The sequence below is a fragment of the Triticum urartu genome, chromosome 4A (assembly GCF_056163025.1).
Source record: "Triticum urartu cultivar PI428250 chromosome 4A, HENAU_Tu73, whole genome shotgun sequence".
In the NCBI taxonomy this organism is placed as follows: domain Eukaryota; kingdom Viridiplantae; phylum Streptophyta; class Magnoliopsida; order Poales; family Poaceae; genus Triticum; species Triticum urartu.
Genome location: NC_141876.1, coordinates 585,089,244 through 585,116,192, shown reverse-complemented (window position 1 = coordinate 585,116,192; position 26,949 = coordinate 585,089,244). Strand labels below are relative to the sequence as shown.

The 26,949-nt window shown below is 44.4% G+C and overlaps 3 protein-coding genes and 1 pseudogene across 5 annotated transcripts; all 4 read right to left on the bottom strand.

The window, feature by feature from the left end:
• Positions 1-24,986, bottom strand: LOC125552984 (BTB/POZ domain-containing protein At2g46260-like). 3 transcript variants are annotated; one of them, XM_087519075.1, is made up of 11 exons: positions 24,662-24,984; positions 7,589-7,697; positions 7,439-7,510; positions 6,789-7,071; positions 5,246-6,640; positions 2,342-2,445; positions 2,165-2,266; positions 2,026-2,089; positions 1,234-1,513; positions 840-1,116; positions 1-701 (listed from the first exon to the last, which is right to left on the bottom strand). In XM_087519075.1, exons 5-11 carry the CDS (start codon positions 5,472-5,474, stop codon positions 288-290), a joined length of 1,470 nt encoding a protein of 489 aa, XP_087375201.1. In that variant the 5' UTR covers positions 5,475-6,640; positions 6,789-7,071; positions 7,439-7,510; positions 7,589-7,697; positions 24,662-24,984; the 3' UTR covers positions 1-287. The 3 variants fall into 3 exon arrangements, with proteins under 3 accessions (XP_087375201.1, XP_087375199.1, XP_087375200.1); XM_087519073.1 differs by having other exon boundaries at positions 1-1,116; positions 24,662-24,986; XM_087519074.1 differs by having other exon boundaries at positions 1-1,116; positions 7,589-7,656; positions 24,662-24,986.
• LOC147976851 (BTB/POZ domain-containing protein POB1-like) lies at positions 5,864-10,604 on the bottom strand. Its single transcript, XM_087520996.1, has 5 exons — positions 10,397-10,604; positions 6,789-7,071; positions 6,580-6,640; positions 6,332-6,453; positions 5,864-6,131 (listed from the first exon to the last, which is right to left on the bottom strand). Exons 1-5 carry the CDS (start codon positions 10,602-10,604, stop codon positions 5,864-5,866), a joined length of 942 nt encoding a protein of 313 aa, XP_087377122.1.
• Positions 15,866-21,109, bottom strand: LOC147976850 (BTB/POZ domain-containing protein POB1-like). Its single transcript, XM_087519076.1, has 5 exons — positions 20,813-21,109; positions 17,915-18,018; positions 17,776-17,839; positions 17,010-17,289; positions 15,866-16,892 (listed from the first exon to the last, which is right to left on the bottom strand). Exons 1-5 carry the CDS (start codon positions 20,991-20,993, stop codon positions 16,046-16,048), a joined length of 1,476 nt encoding a protein of 491 aa, XP_087375202.1. The 5' UTR covers positions 20,994-21,109; the 3' UTR covers positions 15,866-16,045.
• On the bottom strand, positions 21,422-22,515 carry LOC147976849 (BTB/POZ domain-containing protein POB1-like; annotated as a pseudogene).
• Positions 24,987-26,949: the final 1,963 nt, after the last annotated feature.

Below are 26,949 nucleotides of genomic sequence, written 5' to 3'. Positions count from 1 at the left end.
TTTGCTTAACAAAAACTTGACGACTACAATTAATCTTGAAGAAAAGTAAAGTGAGATCAAAGGGTCTACCACCCCGATTAATCTTGAAGAAATGTAAATTTCATTCTAAGAAGCCATGAGCCTCGGTCCATTCCTTGCATCCTTCACCTTCAGGCGCCAAAGTGTTTCCAGCAGAGACAAAAATAACGAAATTAAACTCAGGTTACGCACAGCCAGAATCCCAATGAAGCGACTGATGACGAACAGACGACTTAATAATAACTCTGTCGAGTGAGTGAGAAATCATATCAAGCGTGAAACTCCGTCTGCTGGACCGCCGCCAAATCAGCTCTCAGATGCAGCACACCGTCGATGAAGAGGTTGTCATCGGCAATGAACGCCGACCATGGAACGCCAAAAAGATCATCACATTTTTTCAACCAAGCACTGGTGAAGGTGTGCTTACAACTGTACTTGCTCACAAATTTTCCGGACGATCTTGTCCTTGCAGCAAACTCAATATCCACTGTCAAATCTGTGGAACCGAATCCAATTAACTGGAGACCAAAGGTGGACAACTTACTCTGCTCATTCATTGTACAGACTGGGCTGAGATAAATGCTCCCCTTCCACCCTGCAAGCCGGAAGTCATGTGACCATGCATGTCCAGACGGGAAGAGTCGGGAGCAGTCCTCGCGTGTTAGATCCAGGTAAGCGATAACCTGTGGGCAGGGTCGATCAAAAGTAACCAATTTCACAGGTTTGTACTTGTACTCTCGCTCAGTAAATTGCCAACAGGTTGTTGCGTCTGCTGCAAGAGCACCTTCCATCTGTTTTGGGTAAGCTTTTTGTAGAAGTACCTCGGCAATACGTTTAGTTACTTTCTCATGGTCTATATCATCATCGCTGCATGCTAGGATCTCCTGAAGTTTTGTACATGTCATATGACTGAAGCGTACCAGTGGCAGTAAACGACAACTCAAGATCTCGCATCTTTCCTCCAATTCTGGGTATCGTTCACGGGCCCATGTGAGCATAAAGGCATATATGCAATCTTCCCGTATTACTTGTAGGTCAGTACTTGACAAGATGGCTTCAATCCCAGCAAGAGGGAAGTTCATCAGTTCATGCTGGAACCTGAAAAGAGTTAAATCATGCAATTAGTACACCAAATAGATGATCTGCTACATCAATGTCTACATTTTTCTTAGAAAATGAAATAAAGCATGGCTCTATCAAATTGGGATCACCAACTTAGCAAAATCATTGTATTTGTTGGCAAGGAATTCCTTGGCTGCGCAGATCACACCCTCGACCTCAGCCGATAATGAAGTCGAGCAAGGGTGGTCTAGGTAAAGCAGTGCAGATTCTGTGGTCATAGGCAAGCTTGTGAGCAGCTGACTGCAATGCCCCACGCAAGAGAGAACCTCAAATTTGTCTGCAGCCATCAAGATGTCGAGCAATAGACTGGGCTCCGTTGTTGTCAACTTTCTGCTGTACATATATCTTAAAAGCTCCATAAAGGCATTTTCCTCTGCGTTCCAAGTAAATAAAAAAATACATAAACATCAAGGAAAGAGCTAATAAAGAATTAAACAAAAAAAAGACAGCCTTTTGTATCCTACTCCCTCCGATAAAAAATAAGTGTCGTGGTTGAACTAAAACCACGACACCTATTTTGGATCGGAGTGAGTAAATGATTATAAGTTGAATGTTGACTTTCAGTACTAAGAAAAGTTTCATGGGAGTAACCTTTTTCTTTATCACAGAAAATATAAGTATTAGAAATTAAGAAACATATTACCTCCGTCCCAAATTATTTCTCTTACATTTGTCTAGATACGGATGTACCTAACACTAAAACGCGTCTAGATACATCCGTATCTATACAAATCTAAGACAACTAATTCGGGATGAAAGGAGTAGTATTTTGTTTACTCCAAATATTCATAAAGATATAGGAACTATAAAAACTAGTATAACACAACCACAATAAAATTAGAATAAATTGTAAGATGCAAAATTTACCCTTTAGTATCACATTACCTGAATCAGCAATCCTAATTATTGGGTGCGTCTGATCAGATTCTTTCATGCCATTTGAGAAAAGCTGAGAAGCATGAAACTTATTAGAAACTTCAACTGGCTAGAAAAAATGTAGTTCACAGCAGGTTATCAGAACTACCTTTAGAAAGAAAGGACTTCTTGAAGCAAGAAGTCCTTTAGAAAGAAAGGACTTAATTGTTGGGTGCGTCTGATCAGATTCTTTCATGCCATTTGAGAAAAGCTGAGAAGCATGAAACTTATTAGAAACTTCAACTGGCTAGAAAAAATGTAGTTCACAGAAGGTTATCAGAGCTACCTTCAGAAAGAAAGGACTTCTTGAAGCAAGAATTGCTGAATTGATATGAATGGTCTTTTCTCGTAAAACTGGTCTACCCACCATCATCGAGGAAGAGTCACCACCTGCAAAATACCAAAGATCAAAAAATAAAAATAAAGAACAAATTGGAAAAGTAAAATGTACGGAAATAGAAAGACCGAACATATATTCTTCTATTGAAATACTAGCAACACTATGTTCTTCTATGTGTGATTTTTTTTGTGATCAATCTTCAGATAAAAGAAAAAAATGGTTAAACAATGTGCAAAAATCAAAAACCATTTAGCTGCATCCAGCAATCATAGCATACAATACAAGGTGTCGAGGATATCCTCACTCTCTCGAAACAGGCTTCCACCCTGCTTTATAGAGGAAGTCACACGGCTGAACAATACAAGGTGTCGAGGATATCCTCATACAAGCTGATCAAGAGAAAGATGATGACAAAACAAGCCGGACACCGCAAACAAGAACCCAGGGGTGCACTACTAGGCGCCGCCGAGAAGAAGTGCATCAGAGGCCGGACCACCAAGGGCCACAACCAATGCCGATATCAAACCACGAACACGTACCACTTGGATGAAACTACCGGACTTCGCTGCAAAAACTCCAGCATGCTGCCGCTAGAGAGGACCCTCTACTGTCTCACTCCAGACCAAGTAGTGTCGACCCTGCCGGACAAGCAACCAAGACCTCAAGTTTGAAACACATTGTCACGTGCAAATGAAACGGGGCAAACGAGACCGCCAACCACTATAATCAAGGTTGGTCCAAGTAGCGCTCCAATTCCACCCGAACAGGCCGCCACGATCGGGGATCACCCAAACTCACCGACGACGCCCCTAAGAGGGACAAGACGCACAACGCTTCCGCCGTTGCATCCACCAGATATGGACAAGGGTTTTCACCCAGAGGGACGCCACACTTGCAAGCATCGTCATCATCGGTGCGAAGGAACGGAGCTTTTGCTCGGCACCCCCCACACACCTCGCTGAAGGGACCCAAGCTACCATGCCCCCCCCCCCCCCCCGCCCCCGTGGACCGACCATGACAAACGTGGAATCGACAACAACAACTATGCCAGGATCGGCCGCCACCACGCACCCACCAATCACATGACGAAGAAGCGTCACCAACACCGCGGCAACACTGCTCGTCGGAGAGCCAAATGCGCAGCCCGCCACTCAGGGTTGCCGCCCCGACATCCACGACCTCAAGCCCCCACCCCACACCAAACCTGCAACCATCAACCACCAGAGGAAAGGGTGGGACGGGAGCTCCTTCCCCACCCCTTGAAAACCCCCAAACTTGCGAGCATCTACGAACCCGGCTAGATTTGGACGAAGGCGAGCCCAACACAATGGCCACTTGTAGCAACAACCTTCGAGCCCCGCTATATGCTGTGGTTCGGGCACCAGCCGACCCCACTGACTCCTACCCTGGCCCAACTCAGCAAGAATGTGCAATTCGTTGGTGGCTCCCACCATCGAGCTAGGGGACACGTCCGTAACACTCCTGGCGATAGCCCTCGCACCCCAAGGAGACATCCACCGGCAGGACGTGAGGGAAGCTGCAGACACCCGACAACGGCCCAGGCGGGTCTGGCTAGGGTTAGGGTTTGAGCACCCCTTGCAGGTCCCACAGGAGGCGGGGAGAGAGGAGGAAGGAGAAGCCACAAAACCGCATACCGCCGGGGTCTTTGCCCGACAGCGTCGAGGGGCCCAAAGGCGGCGGCAAGGGAGCGCCGTCCATGCCGACCTAGGGGATGAAGCATGGGCCAAAGGAGGTGCTTATGCCTTGTACAATGATGTGTTCTTAGAGGATGTGCTTAGAATAATAAACCAGTTTTTCCTTAAGCACCGGTGCTTATTTGTATAGGGTATGCTAAATTAGGGACCCCCCCTATAGAAATAAGCATTGACGCTTAAGAAAAACTCGGTTTATTTTACTGAGCACCTTGCATTGTACAAGGCCTTATAGCTCAGTAATAATGGATGTAACATGCTAATTGCCATCTAATGAATTAGTGTAGTCCATACTGCTATATCCAGTAGCACAAACAAGTTCAAGTAGCCAAAACAGAAACAAGGTGTTAACTAAGTTCAAGTGGTTATCTTTGCATTGTTGGAAAACACCGATCTGCAACCAGTATTTTTGCATGTATGGAGGCAGCCGTATGAAGTTTTTAGCAACAGGCTAATGACAACCTTTGTTTCAAACAAGAAAAAAAAGAATGCAGATAATGTTCAACTAAAATGAAGGTCATGGAACAGTTTCTTCTTCGGTCCAAATACATATGTTACCTCAAAAAAGAGAAAAAAAGAGAATGCAGACTAATGTTGAACTAAAATGAAGAGCACACTTGCTAATAATATGTTATTCCTATTTGTTCTGTTGCTACATTAAGAATTATAACAGTTGGAAGATTTATTGCAGTGACTGCACATTTTTCCTTTTTTGATGATCTGACATGTCAATGCCTCAATGTAATCTCACTCAAAACAAGCTTATTCCAAGATCTCCGAATTTTTCCCACAAATAAATAATTGTTAAAAGACTACCTAGGCAATTCCTTTGGAAAGGGCTTTGTGACAAACTTGACCAAGAAATATGACATGAAGATTAGAAGTTTGAAATGCACAAAGGACAACAAATATTCCTTCAGGTACTGGTAGCACCTTTCCAAAAATTCTAAGCTGAGTAGTTGCGCCCCTTTGTTGTCCAGTGGTCAATCTCAATTACAAGTGATTGAAGTTTATTTAAATTTTTGGGGGCTAATCCGGCGACGGACTGATATTATTTGAACACCACTGCTACATCCAAAATAGCTGATGTATTCTAATCTGTTAATAACAGCTACATCAGGCACTGTACACTACTCACCTTTCTCCTTGCCGCGGCGCGCCTGGTCGGTAGTGGATCCTCCGCCGACGTGTCCACCGGAACCCAGCACGTGGTCACCGGCGACGATCTCTATACGCAGATTCTGGTCGGAGAAGTTGACTGAATCAAACGCGAAGTCAAAGCTGGGCAGCACGCCGCCTTGCGAGTAGTCCAGCTCCATCTCCGCTGCCGCCCCCGCCGCCGTCGTTGAATCTTCAACGGCGCCCATGCCCTCCGCCACGTGTGGGAGAGAGGGACGAAACGCAGGGCGGCGGCGGCGGGCGTAACCTAGCCGCCGAAGCTTCTTCGGGAAGGCGAGGTCAGCGGTACCAGACTTTCCAAATAGGACCCTCGGAAGTAGGAAGTGCAAAATTACGGGCACGCGTTCTGGTTTATAATGCAAAAGACCACATGGACCTAATAAAAATCACAATGCACTCCTTCTGGGATGCTTCAAAGCCTGATTGTTTGTTAACGAATAAAGTTTTTTTGGATTTTGTTACTTAATAAAGTTGTTTTCCTCTCGAAGAGACAACTTGATTAATTTTTGTTTCTATTTTAAATATGCAACTTTCACCTTCCACAGCTATCAACCCATCTTTGCTGAGCAAGATATCATCAAGTCTGTAATCCCTTCTGCGCCACCTTCAAGTCAGCTCTCAGATGCAGCACACCATCGATGAAGAGATTATCATTGGCAATGAACGTCGACCATGGAACCTCAGAAAGGTCACCACATCCCAGCATCCAATCATCACCTGTATGCTTGTCCTCGAACCTGAGCACGAATTTCCCTGACGATCTTGTCCTTGCAGCTAACTCAAAGTCTACTGTCAAACATGTTGGGCCCTTTGGCATCTCAATTGTTTCTATAAAGAGGCCAAAGCTGTATCCATTTGACAATTTGTTATGAGAAAGAAATCTTTGTCCAGCAAGATGGAACAAGTGTGCCAAATGTTTCCGGTTGGGAAGAGTCGGGAGCATTCCTCATGTGTTAGATCCAAGTAAACGATGACCTGTGGGCAGGGCTAGTAAAATTCAACCACTTTGATTGGTTTAAGCCTGTAAGCTCGCTGTGGAACTTGCCAACGGGTTGTTGTGTCTGCCTCAATAGTGCCTTGCTCATGTGCTGGGTAAGCTTTGTGCAGGAGTAAATCAGTAATAAGCTTCTTTGTTTGCTCACTGTGCACAGCATCATCACTGCATGTCTGGATTTCGTGGAGTTTGCTCCAAGTCATATGACTGAAGCGTACCAGCGGAAGTAAACGAGAGCTCCATAGCTTATGCCTTTCTGGGTATTGCATGCACGCCCACTCAAGCAAGAAGCTATATACGGTATCTTCAATCATGGCTTCAATCCCAGCAAGAGGCATGTCCATCAATTCATCAGAGAACCTGGAACGAAACAAATCATTCCATGAGTAGACACTTCATGCATGATTTTGTGACAAAAATGTCTACACTTTTTTTTCTTTTTGAGGAAGATGTCTAATGCTTTCTTGGAAAATAAAAAAGGTAGCTCCGTCAGATAGTGATCACTCACTTGGCCAAAACCTTGTATTTGCCGGCGAGGAATTCCTTGGCTGCATCCGTCAGATGCCGAATTTCAGCAACTGAACTGGAGCATGGGTAATCTAGGTAGAGCAATGCCAACTCTCTGGTCATAGGCAAGTTTTTGAGTAACTGGTTACAATGCCACATGCAGGCAAGAACCTCCAGTTTATCAGCGGCCATCAAGATGTCGATCAAAAGATTGTGCTCAGTTGTTGATAGCTTTGCAGTGTACATAAATCTCAAAATCTCCATCATGACAGTTTCCTCCGTTCCTAGTAGAATGAAATAATGAGGCATAAGGGTTTATGATAACAGTTCAATAAGAAAGAACTAAATGGAAGATTCTTTGTGTGTAAATTACAACAGTAGACCTCCTTTATTCAGGAAAGCTATCCATGCAGAAGATTAATCGTGGACAAAATACCCATTTGGTAGTTAAAGACGACGGTGAAAACTGAGAAGAGACTTAACCATTTCATTACGAAAAAGAAAAAGGAAGGGCTGACAGAAACTCGGAGACAGAATCCCTGTAATACCACAAATATTCGATGTTTTATATTAAAAAAAATAGTGGGTACAGACTACAGAATAATAACGGTGTCACCATAGAAAACTGGGATAAAAAGGAAAGGATGTTACCTGTTTACCCGAATCAGCAATTCAGAGTGTTAGATGCCTCTGATCAGACTCTTTCATGCCATTTGTGAAAAGCTACGGAGAATAAAGCATATTAGGGAACATGAAAACTGACCAAAGAAGAAATGAATCTCAAAAGGTTATGAAAATTACCTTAAGAAAGAATGGACTATTTGCAGCGAAAACCACCAAATTGATGTAACTGGTCTTCACTCGTAAAACTGGCGCGGACAAAATGGTCCAAGAAGAGTCAATACTTTTTCTATGTGTTCATCACAGAAAGAATACAAAGATCAGAGAGATATTAAGGGCAAACTGAGGGAAATGGAGTAATAGGCATAAACTAAACCACTAGAGAGATTCTTCTGTTGAGATAATAGGAACACTCTGTTCTTCTATGTGTGCATATTCGTTGACTCAACCATCAGAAATTTGGTAAATTGATTAATAAAACATCATGAATATTCAAATTCATTTAGCTGCATCAAGATATCTGAGCATGCTCGCTGCTTCCTGAGTAAAGTAATAGTAAATGTCATCCCAAGGATCCTATTAATATACCGTATAATGGTGTCCAAGTACAAAAGAACAGACAATCAAAGTGTAATATTGTTATATAGTTAGTCAGTATTTTATACCACGCAAACGTCTATTGGCAGAATCAAGTTCAAGCAACAAACAGGAACACAGGTTTAACTAAGAGTTGGTGGATATCTTGCCATCATTGGCATGTAACTAGTATGTTGCACGTGTGGAGAAACACGCAACCTGCAAGGGTTACCCAGTTGATCATCAGACTGTATCAGTAATAACAGCTATACCTGTACATCACAGGCGTTAATACTACATTAAACTAAACGATGATTAAGCAGGCTAATATCTAGTAACATTAAATGTTTCAATAAATGAGACAGACTACTGCTTGACTTTAAATGATGAACAGGGAACAAGGTTGTGAAGAGATCTAGAGTAGGAACCCGTCCCTCCATGCTTTCTCTCCAAATATATATGGCGTTTCACAGTTGCTCGTAAAATCAAAGTTTTTACAAAATAAGGAATATAAATCAAATTCCTCAACGTTCCAAATATGCACCCATTAAATGAATAACAGATTGACAAGAACACGTCCTTCCTTTTTGTTTCGTCGGTATAACTTTTCTCAGGAAAATTACTTTTATGAATAATCTGGCATGCTAATGTAACCTTACACAAACCGAATGCCAAGAGCACATAAATATTTTCTCTAAAATCTAATAAGTGATATATTTCCAGAAAACAAACGCTTATGTTAACCAATCCTCAAAAGGGGGCAGCACTATCAATTTGAATGGTTCAATATTGTTTCAACATCATAACTGCTCCACCTAAATATGTGACTCTCAATTTGCCGTATTCTAGTTGGATATATTTATTGATTGCTTCATCTGAACAAATTGGATATTAATCCAGACTAGAAGACTCCATAGTCAGTCAATTCTTAAATTCACACAACAACAGGTGAGGTGAAGTGAAGAAATAGTAAAATCGCAAATAGGGAACAAGGTTGTGAAGAGCTATAGAGTAGAACCCACCCCTCCACACATTCTCTTCAAATATATTACCTCCGTCCCAAAATTCTTGTCTTATATTTGTCTAAATGCGGATGCATCTAGTTACGTTTTAGTGTTAGATACATCTAAGACAAGAATTTTGGGACGGAGGGAGTATATGGCGTATCAAAGTTGCTCATAGAATCAATTTTTTTCACAAAATGAGGGATATAAATTAACTTGCTCATCCTTCCAAATATACATCCGTTAAGTGAATAACATATTTGAAAATAAAGCATTCTTCCTGTTTGTTTCGTCAATACAACTTTTGTTAGGGAAAATAATTTTATAAATAATCTTACACAAACCAAATCCCAAGAACTATAAATTTCCTAGCACATAAAGATTTTCTCTAAAATGTAATTAAGCGGTATAATTCCAGAAAACAAACGCTTTGTGACAGACTTGACTAGGAATCACCCTGAGGGTTACAAGATAACCAATCCACAAAAAGGACAGCACTGTCAAATTTGATATTGTTTGAACTTTGAACATCATTGCTGCTCCACCTGAATATGAGACTAAGAATTTGTTGTGTTCTAGTTGGATGTATGGAGGATTTACAATTTGTTGATGGCCCCATGTGAAAAGATTTGGTATTAATCCAGACTGTAGAAAACATCCTAATCGTTAAACCTTAATGAAGGGTAAGCTCCGTGAAGTGAAGGAACGGCAAGAATAGCAAATAGCCGCAGCTTAAACACGGATCCATATCCGAATCGCGCTAAACAGCAGAGAATGAATCCGTCTAATTCCAAGGGCGTGGGAGGAGTGAGGCAGTGTACTGTACGGACCTGCTTCCTCCTTGTGGAGGCGGAGCTCCTCGCGGTGGAACGCCAAGTCGGGGAGGGATCTCTATCCGCAGCTACCTGTCGGAGAAGTTGGGCGAATTAAACGCGAACTCGAAGCTGGGCGAGAAGCCGGGGTCCATCTCCGCCTCCGCTGTGTCCGTCAGCCCTAGCCGGATTCTTCGAGAAGGCGAGGCGAGGTTCAATTTTGAGGGGAGAGGAATGGGTCTTGAGTCTCTGTTTTCTGGGGACTTCGGTCTTTGCTAAACGAGTTAATTGCAAAAAAACACCACATTTAAGGCATCCATTGCAGAAAATCATCCAGTCCCTAATTATAATCATGTGCAAAATTCACCGCGTTTCTGGTAAACCTTTTGCAGAAAACACTGATCGGGTGTTTTGGCCCGTTTGATCACTTTATAACAAGTAGAGCCAGACTGTAAGGAGATGACTGGGCAAACAAAATTACAAACACCCCCCTAAATCTGAAAATAAAAAGCAATCAACCCCCTGGTCCCAGGAGGCAACCGCACCCACCCGACCACGCCATGCCGGCCCGACCGGCTCCCGTCGCCGCCGCCGACCAGGCGGACATGGAGACGAGGAGGAGATGGATAGGAGTGAGACGGCGAGCGCGGCGTGCGAGTCGCGGTGTCCGACGGTGACCGCGAGCAGGTCGGCGCGCCCGTGGCACACTGGCACGACCTTGTGCTCGTCCTCCTGGTGGGCGCGCCCGCGACATAACGCCATGGCCCCCTGCTCAGTGTGCCTGCGATACAGCACCACGGCCATTCCTGGCGAGGGTGGAGACGGCTACGGCCTGGACCTGCCGTCCCGGCGGCGGCAGAGATGGCTATGGCTGCGGCGGAGAACTAGGAGGAGGTGGTGGTCGACAGCTGCAGAGCCCTGGCGTTCCTACGGGGATGGCCGTGACCGTGGCGCCGCGTGCGCAACGTCCACTCATGGCCAGATCCGGCCACCCCGACCTCTGCGTCCAGTACATGGCGCGGACACCATCGCTCCTAGTCGTCCGACGGGGCTGCAAGGTAGGTAGGGGGAAGGCGCTGGTGGCTGGGGCATTGCAGGTCGGGTGGGAGGCGGCGGACTCCGGTGAGCAAAGGAGAAACAGAGTGGTGCGAACAGAGTGGTCCTCCCTCATCTCCCTCCTCCCGCGGGAGCACGCGCCCATGCCCTCCGGCGAGGCGGCGTACCTCCTCCCCGCGACCACGCGCCCTGAGCTCCGGCGAGCACGCATAGGAGGGATCCTCTCCCCACGCGTCGCAACTCAGCCCTAGCAGGACGACGTGGGAAAGAGACGCGGGGCGAGGAGATCACGAGGGCGACGTGCTTGTCGGCGGCGGCGACATCGCCGGAGTGGCGCCGGGGGTCGGCCAGCTCGGGTTCTCTCGATCTGATGGGATCGAGGCAGCGGGCTCTGCCGGGCATGGTTCAGGGGGCTAATTGCCTTTTTTAAAATCTACTAGGGGTCTGTGTGTGATTATTTTGCCAAGTCAGTTCTTTATAGTCCGGTCCCATGTGTCAGAAAGTGATTAAATGGGCTAAATCACCTGATCAGTGCATTTTGCAAAAAGTTTACTGGACACGAGGTGATTTTTTATAAAATTAAAGACTAGATGGTTTTCTGTAATCGATGCCTGAAATGTGGTGGTTTTTTGCAATTAACTCTTGCTAAACGGAAAAACATAGCCAGCCGTCTGGTTGCGACTTGAATTTAAATTGTTAATTCGGACCAAAATATTCCTATACACAAAACTTTTAAATGAAATACTTCGACGTCCAATCATGGTACTCTTTATGCTAATCAAATTTTAAATTTGATGCAACACACGTTTCATTAAAACTAGTTATTTTTTTATGAGAATTACTTTTTAGCTTTTTAGATGCCTTGCTTCTTCTAAAGGAAATCAGTGTCTCATCAAAGACACTCTTGATGTATCTATCGTGTTTCCTTTCATGCTTCTATCTGTAAAATGCACCTAAATGAATAATATATTCTAGGTTCAAAAAAAAAATCATTGTACTCCCTTCGGTCCTTTATACTCCGCATATTAAATTTGTGTCAAGTCAAACATGCAAAGTTTAACCAAATTTATATTAAAATATCAACATCCACAAATATCAAATATACTATCATATGGTATTATATATACTACTTTATCATTATAAATATGTTCATATATTATATATAACATATTCCAAAGTTGATACATTCTTCTATAAGTTTGGTCAAAGTACGGATACTTTGACATTGGACAAAACTTATATGTAGACTAAAAAGGACTGGAGGAAGTAAGTACTTTGCGATAAATTTTGAATTATTAAATCTTCAATGGATCTCTAAATAGTTTTTGAGGTGAGAGGGCAAAAAAAAGAAGAACACGAGTGGGACCTTGCCCAAGCCTCAATTTTAGCTAGGCCCCCTCTTCCCTTACCCCCAAACTCCATCCATATATAGATCATGATGTGGTAGAAGTGTTTGATGCGCGCCAACTCCATGTTGTCGTCATTGACCATCTGGCCCTCTGTTGTTGTCCACCGGCATGCAGTCCTACCGGCCGACCTCCCTCGGCCACCTCCACATAGCAGATCTACGGTCATCTCCAATGTTGCATGCTGCCTTCAAGCCTACGCTCCATCTTCTTGAGTCCCAACCGAACAGCCAATGAGGGCCTCGACGAGGATGAACATCAGCCGTCCAGGCCATGCATCTTCGGTTCTCACCAACATCCTCCATTCCGGGCCCGTGTGCTTCAACCCGCACTGACCATAGGCAAAGGCACCCGACATGTTCCATCGATAATGTGATCGCATCACCACCGAATAGCCCTCTCGCGGCAATGCAACAGTAGCACTCCACGCACATGGTGCCAGGAGCGCATCGGCCAACCACGACAACAGTGGGCGGTAAAAAGCACGAAGGGCAGGGTGGAAAATGAAAAGAGAGAGCACAGAAGAGGAAAAGATAAACCACCAATTGGCAGATCCAATACCTCGTAAGGCATAAAACATCATGGTGTGAATCGGGGGCTAGTGTTAGAGGTGGTGATAGTTTTTGGGGTTCAGAGATGGAGACAACCCGTGTTGGCCTTTATATGGGTAATTAGTGGAGATGTTCTAACATGGTACCGTCATACATGGGCGGAGGCAGGGTGATCTTGCGACACATGCAGGCAACAACTGACCACCATTCGCACCTCCGCTCGCTGCGCCGACCGGCCTGCTCCAAACCGCACATCCCCAACGAGGTAAAAAGGTGGCCGCCGTTGACGCACCTACAACTCGCCGCAGAAAAAGAAAAACATCGTCATCACTTGATGATTTTTCAGCTCATCGTGAAGCATTCCTACCTCCGTTTGCAGCATCGTCACTTGCCGCTGTTGGCTCGCCACCGCTCATTGAAGCAAGTTGTAGCTCCCGGTTGCTGCTTGCAGCTCCCTCCACTGACGGTTGTAGCATCTGCCGATGACAGTTGCAGCTTGCCCCTCACGATCGCACGATTCCAGCATTGGCGTCTGTGGGTGTTACAACAATGCGGTGTGTCGGTTTTAGCACTGCGGCGTGCTGATTCTAGCATCAGGGCGCATCGGTCTCAGCACTGCCACGTGGAGCTTCTGGTCCCCCTTGGTCCAATTCCAACAATTTCGTTTGCTGGTCGCATCTTCTTCGTCGGGCAGTTCTAGCAACTTTGATTGCTGGTCGCAGCTTCTTCACCAGATGGTTCCGACAATTTTGACTGTTGGTCGCAGCTTCGTGACTGGGCGGTTCCAGCAAACAACAGAGTGGCCATCTCTAGCACATGCTGGTTGTCGCTTCGGTTCGGGCAAGGCGACGACGCATCGCGGGGTGGCAACTTCTTGTGCAGCTAGTTGTAGCTCCCCTTGTGCTGATCTCTCGCAGCCTCCATGGTGACGCTAACCGCGGACACGTCTGCAGCACCTCACTCTTCATCACCCCGTCACTGCTGAGGGCTCGAAGCTCGTGCGTCACCTGTAACAGTGCTGGCTAAAGGGAGAGGACAAAGCAGCATAGGCGGCTCGCAGCAACAGTTAACGCCACGAGCCCACGAGCGGTCACAATGACATGATCCAACGATTGGGAAGCATCTCGAAGGAGGAAGAAAGAGTGGATGAGGTCTCGCGGTGGGGAATGCGAAGGGATAATTGGGAGAAAAAGCAGTGGGCTGATCCGACCACGAAGCAATACCGCCACGCATTTTGATCCGTATGTAGTCAGTATTGAAATCTCTAAAAAGACTTATATCTAGAAATGGAGGGAGTACGTAGGTGTCATGCATTAAAAAAACAAAATTCCGTGGAAAATTTCCAAACAAGATCTTTAGGCCTCTTTGATTCGCAGGATCCAAAAAACTCAGGAATAGAAAAAACATATGATTGGAATGTCATGATCATCTCAATCCTACAAGAACTTTTGGGTTGTTTGATTGCATCATAGAAAAAACAAAGAATTCTTTTAAAGAGGTTTGAGAGGATGCAAGAAATCCTATAGAGAGTAGTAAAAAAAACTTGGTAAAAATTCCTTCGAATCTATGAATCAAAGAACCAACATAAAAAAAGTAAGGATTCTAATCCTCCAAAATTCGTATGAAAATCGTTTGAATCAAAGAGCCCTAAACTACCATGCTATCCCACTCGCCGAATTCGCTTGTCGCTTAAGTTGCACTTCCCAAACCTGAAGTACGATGATAACTTGCAGAATGCAATCCTGATATGTCTTTGTTGAAGCTACAATTTCACTGTCTTCCTTTCATTTTTCTTCTGCAGCTAAGACTTTGCAAAATAAATAAATATGATTACGTGTATCAATCAAGGCGGGCCCCCAGGACTGCACATCTGCTCAGGATCTACCGGATGCAGAAGCCCAATCTTCAGACTATCGACTATTTGTACTGAACTGCAGACTTTGTTCACTTCCAAACAACTGCTTGTCAGTTTGAATCAGGCAAAACTTGATTCATCGGTACATACTGAAACATCAGTGCACCATCTCACACCTATATATCGCCACAATTTTCAACTTTCTGATTGCAGGTAATTAAGAGACTCCCTGCATCATTCAGGCAAGCCAACTATTCCAGCACACACACCCAAATAACGAAGTGAGACTGCACAAGGATATAAGCGACTAAAAAAAACTCCATGCTGCCAACAAGTTTGTAGCGATATCATCAAGTTTGTAGTTTTGGCGGCTGCCCTGGCACCACCCTCAAAATCAGTTCTCAGATGCAGCACGCCACCGATGAAGAGGTCGTCAGCGGCGGCGGCAATGAACGTCCCATGGAATGCCAAATAGATCTCTGCATCCTTCCACCCCCATCAACGTTGAAGGTAACGTTATCCTCCTATTTGCTCACGAATTTTCCTGATGATTTTGTTCTTGCAGCTAACTCATAATCCACACTCAAAACATGTTGAGCCCCACGACTCTTTAACGATCCCAAACAAGAGATCAAAGCTGCACAACTTACTCTTCTTATCTCTTCTACAGGTTGTCTAGAAGATCTAGTGCTACGAATACCATATGGCCCAACTCACGACACTCCTTACTCATGAAGACGAAAGCATCACCCTACGGCCGAACCATGGCACCGCCGGTCGCAGGCTTGAAAGAGGGCTGCAAGAGTCTTCAACTCTAGCTAGGTGTTTTTTCTTTTCACTTTTTGTAGAGATTGACCAAAGGCGACAAACACCAAACATCACTAGCTGGCCGAGTTACATCACAGAAGAACAGTCATCCCAAATCACTTTGAGTTGACGAGGATAAAAATATAGCTGAGGGGAGGGCTCTGATCGACATTGTTGACCCGAGGATATCTTGAAAAACTCCCGGTTATGTTCCTTTTTTGCAAAAGAATTAGATGAAAATATTCGGATCATAGGATCAGGTAACCCCGACCTAACACAAGTGGTCGGGAAACCTAGAAGCCCAGATGATGAACACAACATGTTCAGACAGACACCCAGTAATGCCCCCAATTTTGGGGGAAGACATATAAAATAAAATTGAATCGCCCTACCATCCAGGTACAGACATGAAACTAGTCAGTTTCGAACTTTGATTGTAAGAGGCTAAAAAGTGTTTCCAGCAGACACAAAAATAACAAAATCAGACACAAAGTACAGCCAGAATCCTTTGAAGTGACTGATGACGAACACACGAGTACACGACCCAACTCTGCTGAGTGAGAAATCACATCAAGCGTGTAACTGCGGCTGCCGGACCACCGCCAAATCAGCTCTCAGATGCAGGACACCGTCAATGAAGAGGTCTTCATCGGCAATGAACATCGACCATGGAACGCCAAAAAGATCATCGCATTTTACCGACCAATCACCGGTGAAGGTGCCCTTACTCCTGTACTTTCTCTCAAATTTCCCTGACGATCTTGTCCTTGCAGCAAACTCAATATCTACTACTGTCGAAACTGTTGAGACCTTCTGATTATCACTGAATCCCATTAACTTGAGACCAAAGGTGCACAACTTACTCTGCTTGTTCATTGTACAGACTGGGTTGAAAAAAATGCCCCCCTTCCACCTTGCAAGCCGGAAGCTGTGCGACCATACATATCCAGACGGGAAGAGTTGGGAGCACTCCTCGCGCGTTACATCCAGGTAAGCTATAACCTGTGGGCAGGGTCGATCAAAAGCAACCAACTTCACAGGTTTGAACTTGTAAGCTCGTTCAGTAAATTGCCGACAGGTTGTTACGTCTGCTGTAAGAGCACATTCCATCTGTTTTGGGTAAGCTTTTTGCAGAAGTCCCTCAGCGATAAGCTTAGCTACTTGCCCATGGTCAATATCATCATCAGCGTGTGCTAGGATATTCTTTAGTGCTGGACATGTCAAATGACTGAAGCGAACCAGTGGAAGTAAACGACAACTCAAGATCTCACGTCTTTCGTCCAATTCTGGGTATCGTGCCCGCGCCCATGTGAGTATAAAGGTATATATGCAATCTTCCAACGCTACTTGTAGGTCGGTACTTGACAAGATGGTTTCAATCCCAGCAAGAGGGAAGTTCATCAGTTCATGCTGGAACCTGAAAAGAGTTAAATCATGCAATTAGTACACCAAATAGATGATTTGCGACATCAATGTCTACATTTTTCTTAGGGAATGAAATAAAGCATGGCTCTATCAAATTGGGATCACTAACTTATCAAAATCATTGTATTTGTTGGCAAGGAATTCCTTGGCTACGCCTATCACACCCTCGACCTCAGCTGCTAATGAGGCCGAGCAAGGGTGGTCTAGGTAAAGCAGTGCAGATTCTGTGGTCATAGGCAAGCTTCTGAGCAACTGACTGCAATGCCTCATGCAAGAGAGAACCTCAAATTTGTCTGCAGCCATCAAGATGTCGAGCAATAGACTGGGCTCCGTTGTTGTCAACTTTCCGCTGTAGATATATCTTAAAAGCTCCATAAGGGCATTTTCCTCTGTGTTCCAAGTAAATAAAAAAAACATCAAGGAAAGAGCTAATAAAGAATTAAACAAAAAAAGACATCCTTTTGTATCCTGCTCCCTCGGATCAAAAATAAGTGTCGTGGTTGAACTAAAACCACGACACTTTTTTTGGATCGAAGTGAGTAAATGATTATAAGTTGAATGTTGGCTCTCAGTACTAAGAAAAGCTTCATGGGAGACTAACCTTTTTCTTTATCACAGAAAATATAAGTATCAGAAATTAAAAGAAACATATTACCTCCATCCCAAATTAGTTGTGTAGATTTGTCTAGATACGAATGTACCTAACACTAAAACGTGTCGTAGCTAGACAAATTTAAGACAAATAATTTGGGATGGAAGTAGAAGTACTTTGTTTACTCTGGATATTCATAAAAATATAGAAAATTATAACAGAACCACAATAAAATTAGAATAAATTGTAAGATGCAGAATTTACACTTTAGTTATCACATTACCTGTATCAGCAATCCTAATTGTTGGGTGCATCTGATCAGATTCTTTCATGCCATTTGAGAAAAACTGAGAAGCATGAAACTTATTAGAAACTTCAACTGGCTAGAAAAAATGTAGTTCACAGAAGGTTATCAGAACTACCTTCAGAAAGAAAGGACTTCTTGAAGCAAGAATCGCTGAATTGATATGAATGGTTTTTTCTCGTAAAACTGGTGTACCCACCATCATTGAGGAAGAGTCATCACCTGCAAAATACCAAAGATCAAAAAATAAAAATAAAGAACAAATTGGAAAAGTAAAATGTACCGAAATAGAAAGACCAAACATATATTCTTCTACTAAAATACTCGCAACACTATGTTCTTCTATGGGTGAAATTTTTTTGTGATCAATCTTCAGATAAAAGAAAAAATGGTTAAACAACATGCAAAAATCAAACAACCATTTAGCTGCATCCAGCAAACATAGCATACAATACAAGGTGTCGAGGATATCCTCACTCTCTCGAAACAGGCTTCCACCCTGCTTTATAGAGAAAGTCACACGGCCAAACAATACAAGGTGTCCAGGATATCCTCATACAAGCTGATCAAATGAAAGATGACGACAAAACAAGCCGGACACCGCAAATAAGAACCCATGGGTGCACTACTAGGCACCGCCGAGAAGAAGTGCATCAGAGGCCAGACCACCAAGAGTCACAACCAATGCCGATATCAAACCACGAACACGTGCCACTTGGATGAAACTACCGGACTTCGCTGCAAAAACTCCAGCACGCTGCCGCTGGAGAGGACCCTCTACTCTCTCACTCCAGACCAAGTAGTGTCGACTCTGCCGGACAAGCAACCAAGACTTCAAGTTTGAAACACATTGTCACGTGCAAACCAAACGGGGCAAACGAGACCGCCAACCACTATAATCAAGGTTGGGCCAAGTAGCACTCCAATTCCACCCGAACAGGCCGCCACGATCGGGGATCACCCACACTCACCGACGACGTCCCTAAGAGGGACAAGACGCACAACGCTTCCGCCGTCGCATCCACTAGAGATGGACAAGGGTTTTCTACCCAGAGGGACACCAGACTTGCAAGCATCGTCATCATTGGTGCCAAGGCACGGAGCTTTTGCTCGGCATCCCCCACACACCTCGCTGAAGGGACCCAAGCTACCATGGCCCCCGACGTGGACCGACCATGACAAATGTGGAATCGACGACAACAACTACGCCAGGATCGGCCGCCACCACGCACCTCACCAATCACATGACAAAGAAGCGTCACCAACACCACGGTAACACTGCTCGTCGGAGAGCCAAATGCGCAGCCCGCCACTTAGGGTTGCCGCCCCGGCATCCATGACCTTGAGCCCCCACCCCACACCAAACCTGCAGCCCTCGACCACTGGAGGAAAGGGTGGGAAGGTAGCTCCTTCCCCGAACCTTGAAAACCCCAAAACTTGCGAGCATCATCGAACCCGACTAGATTTGGACGAAGGCGAGCCCAACACAATGGCCACTTGTAGCAACAACCTTCAAGCCCCATATCGAGCCCTGCTATATGTTGTGGTTCGGGCACCAACCGGCCCCACTGATCCTACCCTGGCCCAACTCAACAAGAATGAGCACCTCGTTGGTGGCTCCCACCATCGAGCTATGGGGACACGTCCGTAACACTCCTGGCGATATCCCTCGCACCCCAAGGAGACATCCACCTGACGCGAGGGAAGTTGTCGAGACACCCGACAACAGCATGGCTAGGGTTAGGGTTTAGAACCCCTTGAAGGCCCCGTAGGAGGCGGGGAGAGAGGAGGAAGGAGAAGCCACAACACCACATACCGCCGGGGTCTTTGCCCGACAGCGTCGAGGGGGCCCAAAGGCGGCGGCGGGGGAGTGCCGTCCATGCCGACCTAGGGGATGAAGCATGGGCCAAAGGAGGTGCTTATGCCTTGTACAATGTTGTGTGCTGGGGATGTTCTTAGAAAAATAAACCAGTTTTTCCTTAAGCACCGGTGCTTATTTGTATAGGGTATGCTAAATTAGGGACCCCTCCTATAGAAATAAGCATTGGCGCTTAAGAAAAACTTGATTTATTTTACTAAGCACCTTGCATTGTACAAGGCCTTATAGCTCACTGAGTACAATAATAATGGATGTAACAGGCTAATTGCCATCTAATGAATTAGTCTAGTCCATACTGCTATATCCAGTAGCACAAACAAGTTCAAGTAGCCAAAACAGAAACAAGGTGTTAACTAAGTTCAAGTGGTTATCTTTGCATTGTTGGAAAGCACCGATCTGCAACCAGTATTTTTGCATGTATGGAGGCAGCCGTATGAAGTTTTTAGCAACAGGCTAATGACAACCCTTGTTTCAAACAAGAAAAAAAAGAATGCAGACTAATGTTCAACTAAAATGAAGGTCATGGAACAGTTTCTTCTTCGGTCCAAATACATATGTTACCTCAAAAAAGAGAAAAAAAGAAAATGCAGACTAATGTTGAACTAAAATGAAGAGCACACTTGCTAATAATATGTTATTCCTATTTGTTCTGTTGCTACATTAAGAAATATAACAGTTGGAAGATTTATTGCAGTGACTGCACATTTTTCCTTTTTTAATGATCTGACATGTCAATGCCTCAATGTAATCTCACTCAAAACAAGCTTATTCCAAGATCTCCGAATTTTTCCCACAAATAAATAATTGTTAAAAGCCTACCTAGGCAATTCCTTTGGAAAGGGCTTTGTGACAAACTTGACCAAGAATTATGACATGAAGATTAGAAGTTTGAAATGCACAAAGGACAACAAATATTCCTTCAGGTACTGGTAGCACCTTTCCAAAAATTCTAAGCTGAGTAGTTGTGCCCCTTTGTTGTCCAGTGGTCAATCTCAATCAAGTGATTGAAGTTTATTTAAAATTTTGGGGCCAATCCGGCGATGGACTGATATTATCTGAACACCACTGCTACATCTAAATAGCTGATGTATTCTAATCTGTTAATAACAGCAACATCAGGCACTGTACGCTACGCACCTTTCTCCTCGCCGCGGCGCACCTGGTCGGCAGTGGATCCTCCGCCGACGTGTCCGCCTAAACCCAGCGCGTGGTCACCGGCGACGATCTCTATATGCAGCTTCCGGTCGGAGAAGTTGACCGAATCGATCGCGAAGTCAAAGCTGGGCAGCACGCCGCCTTGCGAGTAGTCGAGCTCCATCTCCGCTGCCGCCCCCGCCGCCGTCGCTGAATCTTCAACGGCGTCCAAGCCCTCCGCCACGTGTGGGAGAGAGGGACGAAACGCAGGGCGGCGGCGGGCGTAACCTAGCCGCCAAAGCTTCTTCGGGAAGGCGAGGTCAGCGGGACCAGACTTTCCAAACAGGACCCTCAGAAGTAGGAAGTGCAAAATTACGGGCACGCGTTCTGGTTTATAATGCAAAAGACCACATGGACCTAATAAAAATTACAATGCGCTCCTTCTGGGATGCTTCAAAGCTTGATTGTTTGTTAACGAATAAAGTTTTTTTGGATTTTGTTGATTAATAAAGTAGTTTTCCTCTCGAAGAGACAACTTGATTAATTTTTGTTTCTATTTCAAATATGCAACTTTCACCTTCCACAGCTATCAACCCAACTTTGCTGAGCACATCAAGTCTGTAATCCCTTCTGCGCAACCTTCAAGTCAGCTATCAGATGTAGCACACCATCGATGAAGAGGTTATCGTTGGCAATGAGCGTCGACCATGGAACCTCAAAAAGGTCACCACATCCCAGCATCCAACATCGACTGTATGCTTGTCCTCGAACCTGAGCACGAATTTCCCTGACGATCTTGTCCTTGCAGCTAACTCAAAGCCTACTGTCAAACATGTTGGGCCCTTTGGCATCTCCATTGTTTCTATAAAGAGGCCAGAGGTGTATCCATTTGACAGTTTGTTATGAGAAAGAAATCTTTGTCCAGCAAGATGGAACAAGTGTGCCAAATGTTTCCGGTTGGGAAGAGTCAGGAGCATTCCTCATGTGTTAGATCCAAGTAAACAATGACCTGTGGGCAGGGCCGGTCGAATTCAACCACTTTGATTGGTTTAAGCCTGTAAGCTCGCTGTGGAACTTGTGAACGGGTTGTTGTGTCTGCCTCAATAGTGCCTTGCTCATGTGCTGGGTAAGCTTTGTGCAGGAGTACATCAGTAATAAGCTTCTTTGTTTGCTCACTGTGCACACCATCATCATTGCATGTCAGGATTACGTGGAGTTTGGTCCAAGTCATATGACTGAAGCGTACCAGCGGAAGTAAATGAGATCTCCTGGAACCTGTCCATCAATTCATCAGAGAACCTGGAACGAAACAAATCATTCCATGCAGTAGACGCTTCATGCATGATTTTGTGACAAAAATGTCTACACTTTTTTCCTTTTTGAGGAAGATGTCTAATGCTTTCTTGGAAAAGAAAAAAGGTAGCTCCGTCAGATAGTGATCACTCACTTGGCTTGTATTTGCCGGCGAGGAATTCCTTGGCTTCATCCGTCAGATGCCGAATTTCAGCAGCCACTGAACTGGAGCATGGGTAATCTAGGTAGAGCAATGCCAACTCTCTGGTCATAGGCAAGTTTTTGAGTAACTGGTTACAATGCCACATGCAGGCAAGAACCTCCAGTTTATCAGCGGCCATCAAGATGTCGATCAGAAGATTGTGCTCAGTTGTTGATAGCTTTGCAGTGTACATAAATCTCAAAATCTCCATCATGACAGTTCCCTCCGTTCCTAGTAGAATGAAATAATGAGGCATAAGGGTTTATGATAACAGTTCAATAAGAAAGAACTAAATGGAAGATTCTTTGTGCGTAAATTACAACAGTAGACCTCCTTTATTCAGGAAAGCTATCCATGCAGAAGATTAATCGTGGACAAAATACCCATTTGGTAGTTAAAGGCGACGGTGAAAACTGAGAAGAGACTTAACCATTTCATTACGAAAAAGAAAAAGGAAGGGCTGACAGAAACTCGGAGACAGAATCCCTGTAATACCACAAATATTCGATGTTTTATATTAAAAAAATAGTGGGTACAGACTACAGAATAATAATGGTGTCACCATAGAAAACTGGGATAAAAAGGAAAGGATGTTACCTATTTACCCGAATCAGCAATTCAGAGTGTTAGATGCCTCTGATCAGACTCTTTCATGCCATTTGTGAAAAGCTACGGAGAATAAAGCATATTAGGGAACATGAAAACTGACCAAAGAAGAAATGAATCTCAAAAGGTTATGAAAATTACCTTAAGAAAGAATGGAGTATTTGCAACGAAAACCACCGAACTGATGTAAATGGTCTTTACTCGTAAAACTGGCGCGGACACAAGGGTCCAAGAAGAGTCAATACTTTTTCTATGTGTTCATCACAGAAAGAATACAAAGATCAGAGAGATATTAAGGGCAAACTGAGGGAAATGGAGTAATAGGCATAAACTAAACCACTAGAGAGATTATGCTGTTGAGATAATAGGAACACTCTGTTCTTCTATGTGTGCATATTCGTTGACTCAACCATCAGAAATTTGGTAAATTGATTAATAAAACATCATGAATATTCAAATTCATTTAGCTGCATCAAGATATCTGAGCATGCTCGCTGCTTCCTGTGTAAAGTAATAGTAAATGTCATCCCAAGGATCCTATTAATATACCGTATAATGGTGTCCAAGTACAAAAGAACAGACAATCAAAGTGTAATATTGTTATATAGTTAGTCAGTATTTTATACCATGCAAACGTCTATTGGCAGAATCAAGTTCAAGCAACAAACAGGAACACAGGTTTAAGTAAGAGTTGGTGGATATCTTGCCATCATTGGCATATAACTAGTATGTTGCACGTGTGGAGAAACACGCAACCTGCAAGGGTTACCCAGTTGATCATCAGACTGTATCAGTAATAACAGCTATACCTGTACATCACAGGCGTTAATACCACATTAAACTAAACGATGATCAAGCAGGCTAATATCTAGTAACATTAAATGTTTCAATAAATGAGACAGACTATTGCTTGACTTTAAATGATGAACAGGGAACAAGGTTGTGAAGAGCTCTAGAGTAGGAACCCGCCCCTCCACACATTCTCTTCAAATATATATGGCGTATCACAGTTGCTCATAGAATCGATTTTTTTTTACAAAATGAGGGATATAAATCAACTCCCTCATCCTTCCAAATATACATCCATTAAGTGAGTAACATATTTGAAAATAAAGCATTCTTCCTGTTTGTTTCGTCGATACAACTTTTGTTAGGGAAAATAATTTTATAAATAATCTTACGCAAACCAAATCCCAAGAAGTATAAATTTCCAAGCACATAAAGATTTTCTCTAAAATCTAATTAAGCGGTATAATTCCAGAAAACAAACGCTTTGTGACAGACTTGACTAGGAATCACCCTGAGGGTTACAAGGTAACCAATCCACAAAAAGGACAGCACTGTCAAATTTGATATTGTTTGAACTTTGAACATCATTGCTGCTCCACCTGAATATGAGACTAAGAATATGCTTTGTTCTAGTTAGATGTATGGACGGTTTACAATTTGTTGATTGCCTCATGTGAACAGATTTGGTATTAATCCAGACTGTAGAAAACATCCATATATATAGTCAGACAATTAATTCTTAAATTCACACGACAATAGGTGAGGCTCATATCATATCATCCTAATCGTTAACCCCTAATGAAGGTCAAGCTATGTGAAGTGAAGAAACAGCAGGAATCGCAAATAGCCACAGATCTCCACACGGATCCATAGCCTAATTGCGCTAAACAGCAGAGAATCATACACATGAATCCATCTAATTCCAAGGGCGTGGGAGGAGTGAGGCACTGTACTGTACGGACCTGCTTCCTCCTCGTGGAGCTCCTCGCGGTGGAAGGCCAAGTCGGGGAGGGGTTCTATGGGGACGCCGTCGCTGGCGACGAGCCGACAACCTCCAGCCGCAGCACCCGGTCGGAAGAGTTCTCTGAATTGAACGCGAACTTGAAGCTGGGCAGCCCGCCCCCGCGCGAGATGTCCAGACCCATCTCCGCCTCCTCCGGCGCCCCCGCAGTGACGGCACCCTCGCCGCCGGCAGAGGAGGTTGGAGGCGCGACACCGTGGCCGTAGCCCTAGCCGATTTCTTCGAGAAGGCGAGGCAGGTTAGGTGGTTCCCTATTTGTGAGAGCCGCCCGGGTTTTTTGTTTTCTCGGCCGAGATTTTCGGAAACCGGTCAAAAACTGGCCCTTCCGTTACCCAACGAAAAATTCAAATATCGCCCGAAATTTTTGAATTTATACGTCTAACATATGTCAAATAGAACCCGTATGTTGAGAGTGTTTTTGACACTATATATTATGGGACGGAGGGAGTACAAGATTACTCGTAGTATGATGGTTCGAGTCCCTTGCCTAGCTCCGGGGTCACAGGGTCGAACCCCAGTTTTGCCAACTTAAGTGTGATTCGAACCCGCGAGCTTCCCTCGTAAAACAGATGGGCTGGCCACTGGAATAGGCGCATCGCTGTGTTATAACACGGGCAGACACTTTATATTGAGTTATACAATTTTAGAATTCTCGTTTGAAAATTTCAGACGAAAAAAGTCTAAAAATTCTGAGATTTTCCGGAAACCGGTTTTCCCGGTCCATACCCAAAAAAATTGGAATCGAGAAAAAAAATCTTGGAGCCGCCAACCTTTTCAATTTTGCAGAATGGGACTTCAATCTGTTTTTTGGGACTTCAGTCTTTGTTAAACACAAAAACATAGCCAGCCATCTGATTGCGAATTGAACTTAAATTGTTTGGACAAATATATACACAAACTTTTAAATGAATTTCCTCTACGTTCAATTATTGTACTCTTTATGCTCCTCCCTCTGTTCCGGAATATAAGTGTTTGTAAAGATTCCACCATAGACTACATAAGAAGCAAAATGAGTGAATTTACACTCTAAAATGCATCTACATGCATCCGTATGTGGTCCATAATGAAATTAATCTCCACAAAGACTTATATTTAGGAACAGAGGGAGTATTCAAATTTTAAGTTTGATTTAACGCATGTCACTAAAATTAATTACTTTTTAATTAGTTATCACTCAATCCCAGGGACTTTATCTTTGGAAGTACTTTGCGATAACTTTTGGATTCAAAAAATGTTTAACGCACCCCTAAGTAATTTTTGAAGCTAGAGGAGAAAAAACTAAACCCAAGTGGGGCCATTGCCTTCTCGCAAAAAAGGCCTCGTCCAAGCCTCCATTTTTAGCTAGGCCCAGAAATTTTTCTCAAAGCCCCTAGGAGCAAGGACTCTCCCCCTCATTCCCAAACCCTATCCATAGGTTGTGATGTGGCAGAAGTGTTTGATGCGCAACAGCCCCACCCGCCGACCTTCCTGCCCTCTTTCTATTATCTTGCACACACACCTCCCTCGGCCACCTCCACATAGCGCCTCTGCAGTCATCTCCAACGTCGCTAGCCGCCTTCATCGCGTGCCCTATATCTTCCCTAGCGTCCACCTGAGTAGCCAATGCGGACCGCGATGAGGATGAACATCAGGTGTCCATGCCCTGCATCTCCAGTTGTCGCTAACATCCTCCATCACGAGCCCGTGTGCTCCAACCCACATCGACCATCCGCAAAGGCACCCAACATCCTCCACCGACAACATGGCCGCGTCACCAACTGACAGCCCTCTGGCGGCAAAGCGCCTGTAGCACTCCACGTACATGGCACTAGGAGTGCATTGACCAACTGTGACAATCAGTGGGCAACAATAGCTCGAAGGGCGGGATGGAGAAAGGAAAAGAGAGAACATGAAAGAGAAAAAGATAAACCATCGATTGGCAGATCAAAGATCCCGTAAGGCATAAAAAATCAGGGTGATAACCGGGGGCTAGCCTTGGAGCTAGGGACATTTTTTGGGCTGAGAAAATGAAGAGTAACCCATGTTGGCCTTTATGGGTAATGTTGGAGATGCTCTAACATGACACCACATACGAGACCTTCTCTTCCCCGCAGTACGTGGCCGATCAATGAGCCAACGTGGCCCCTCCTCCTCCCGAGTGCACGCTTTGGGCCGACCCATGTGTGGGGCCGTGGGGCACCCCTATTTTCCCCTTTTGTCTTTCATTTTTTTGCTTTTAACGTCTAAAAA

Coding starts and splice junctions, on each gene's coding strand:
- LOC125552984 (XM_087519073.1), bottom strand. CDS start 5,474: ATGGGCGCCGTTGAAGATTCAACGACGGCGGCGGGGGCGGCAGCGGAG. Junction 2,446..5,245: donor GCGCCGCGGCAAGGAGAAAG/GTGAGTAGTGTA, acceptor GGTATTTTGCAG/GTGGTGACTCTTCCTCGATG. Junction 1,514..2,025: donor AATTAGGATTGCTGATTCAG/GTAATGTGATAC, acceptor CTTGGAACGCAG/AGGAAAATGCCTTTATGGAG.
- LOC147976851 (XM_087520996.1), bottom strand. CDS start 10,604: ATGGCCGTGGTGCTGTATCGCAGGCACACTGAGCAGGGGGCCATGGCG. Junction 7,072..10,396: donor CTCGTCTCCATGTCCGCCTG/GTCGGCGGCGGC, acceptor TCATTCTACTAG/GAACGGAGGAAACTGTCATG. Junction 6,454..6,579: donor AAGCCATGATTGAAGATACC/GTATATAGCTTC, acceptor CACGAAATCCAG/ACATGCAGTGATGATGCTGT.
- LOC147976850 (XM_087519076.1), bottom strand. CDS start 20,993: ATGGAGCTCGACTACTCGCAAGGCGGCGTGCTGCCCAGCTTTGACTTC. Junction 18,019..20,812: donor GCGCCGCGGCGAGGAGAAAG/GTGCGTAGCGTA, acceptor GGTATTTTGCAG/GTGATGACTCTTCCTCAATG. Junction 17,290..17,775: donor AATTAGGATTGCTGATACAG/GTAATGTGATAA, acceptor CTTGGAACACAG/AGGAAAATGCCCTTATGGAG.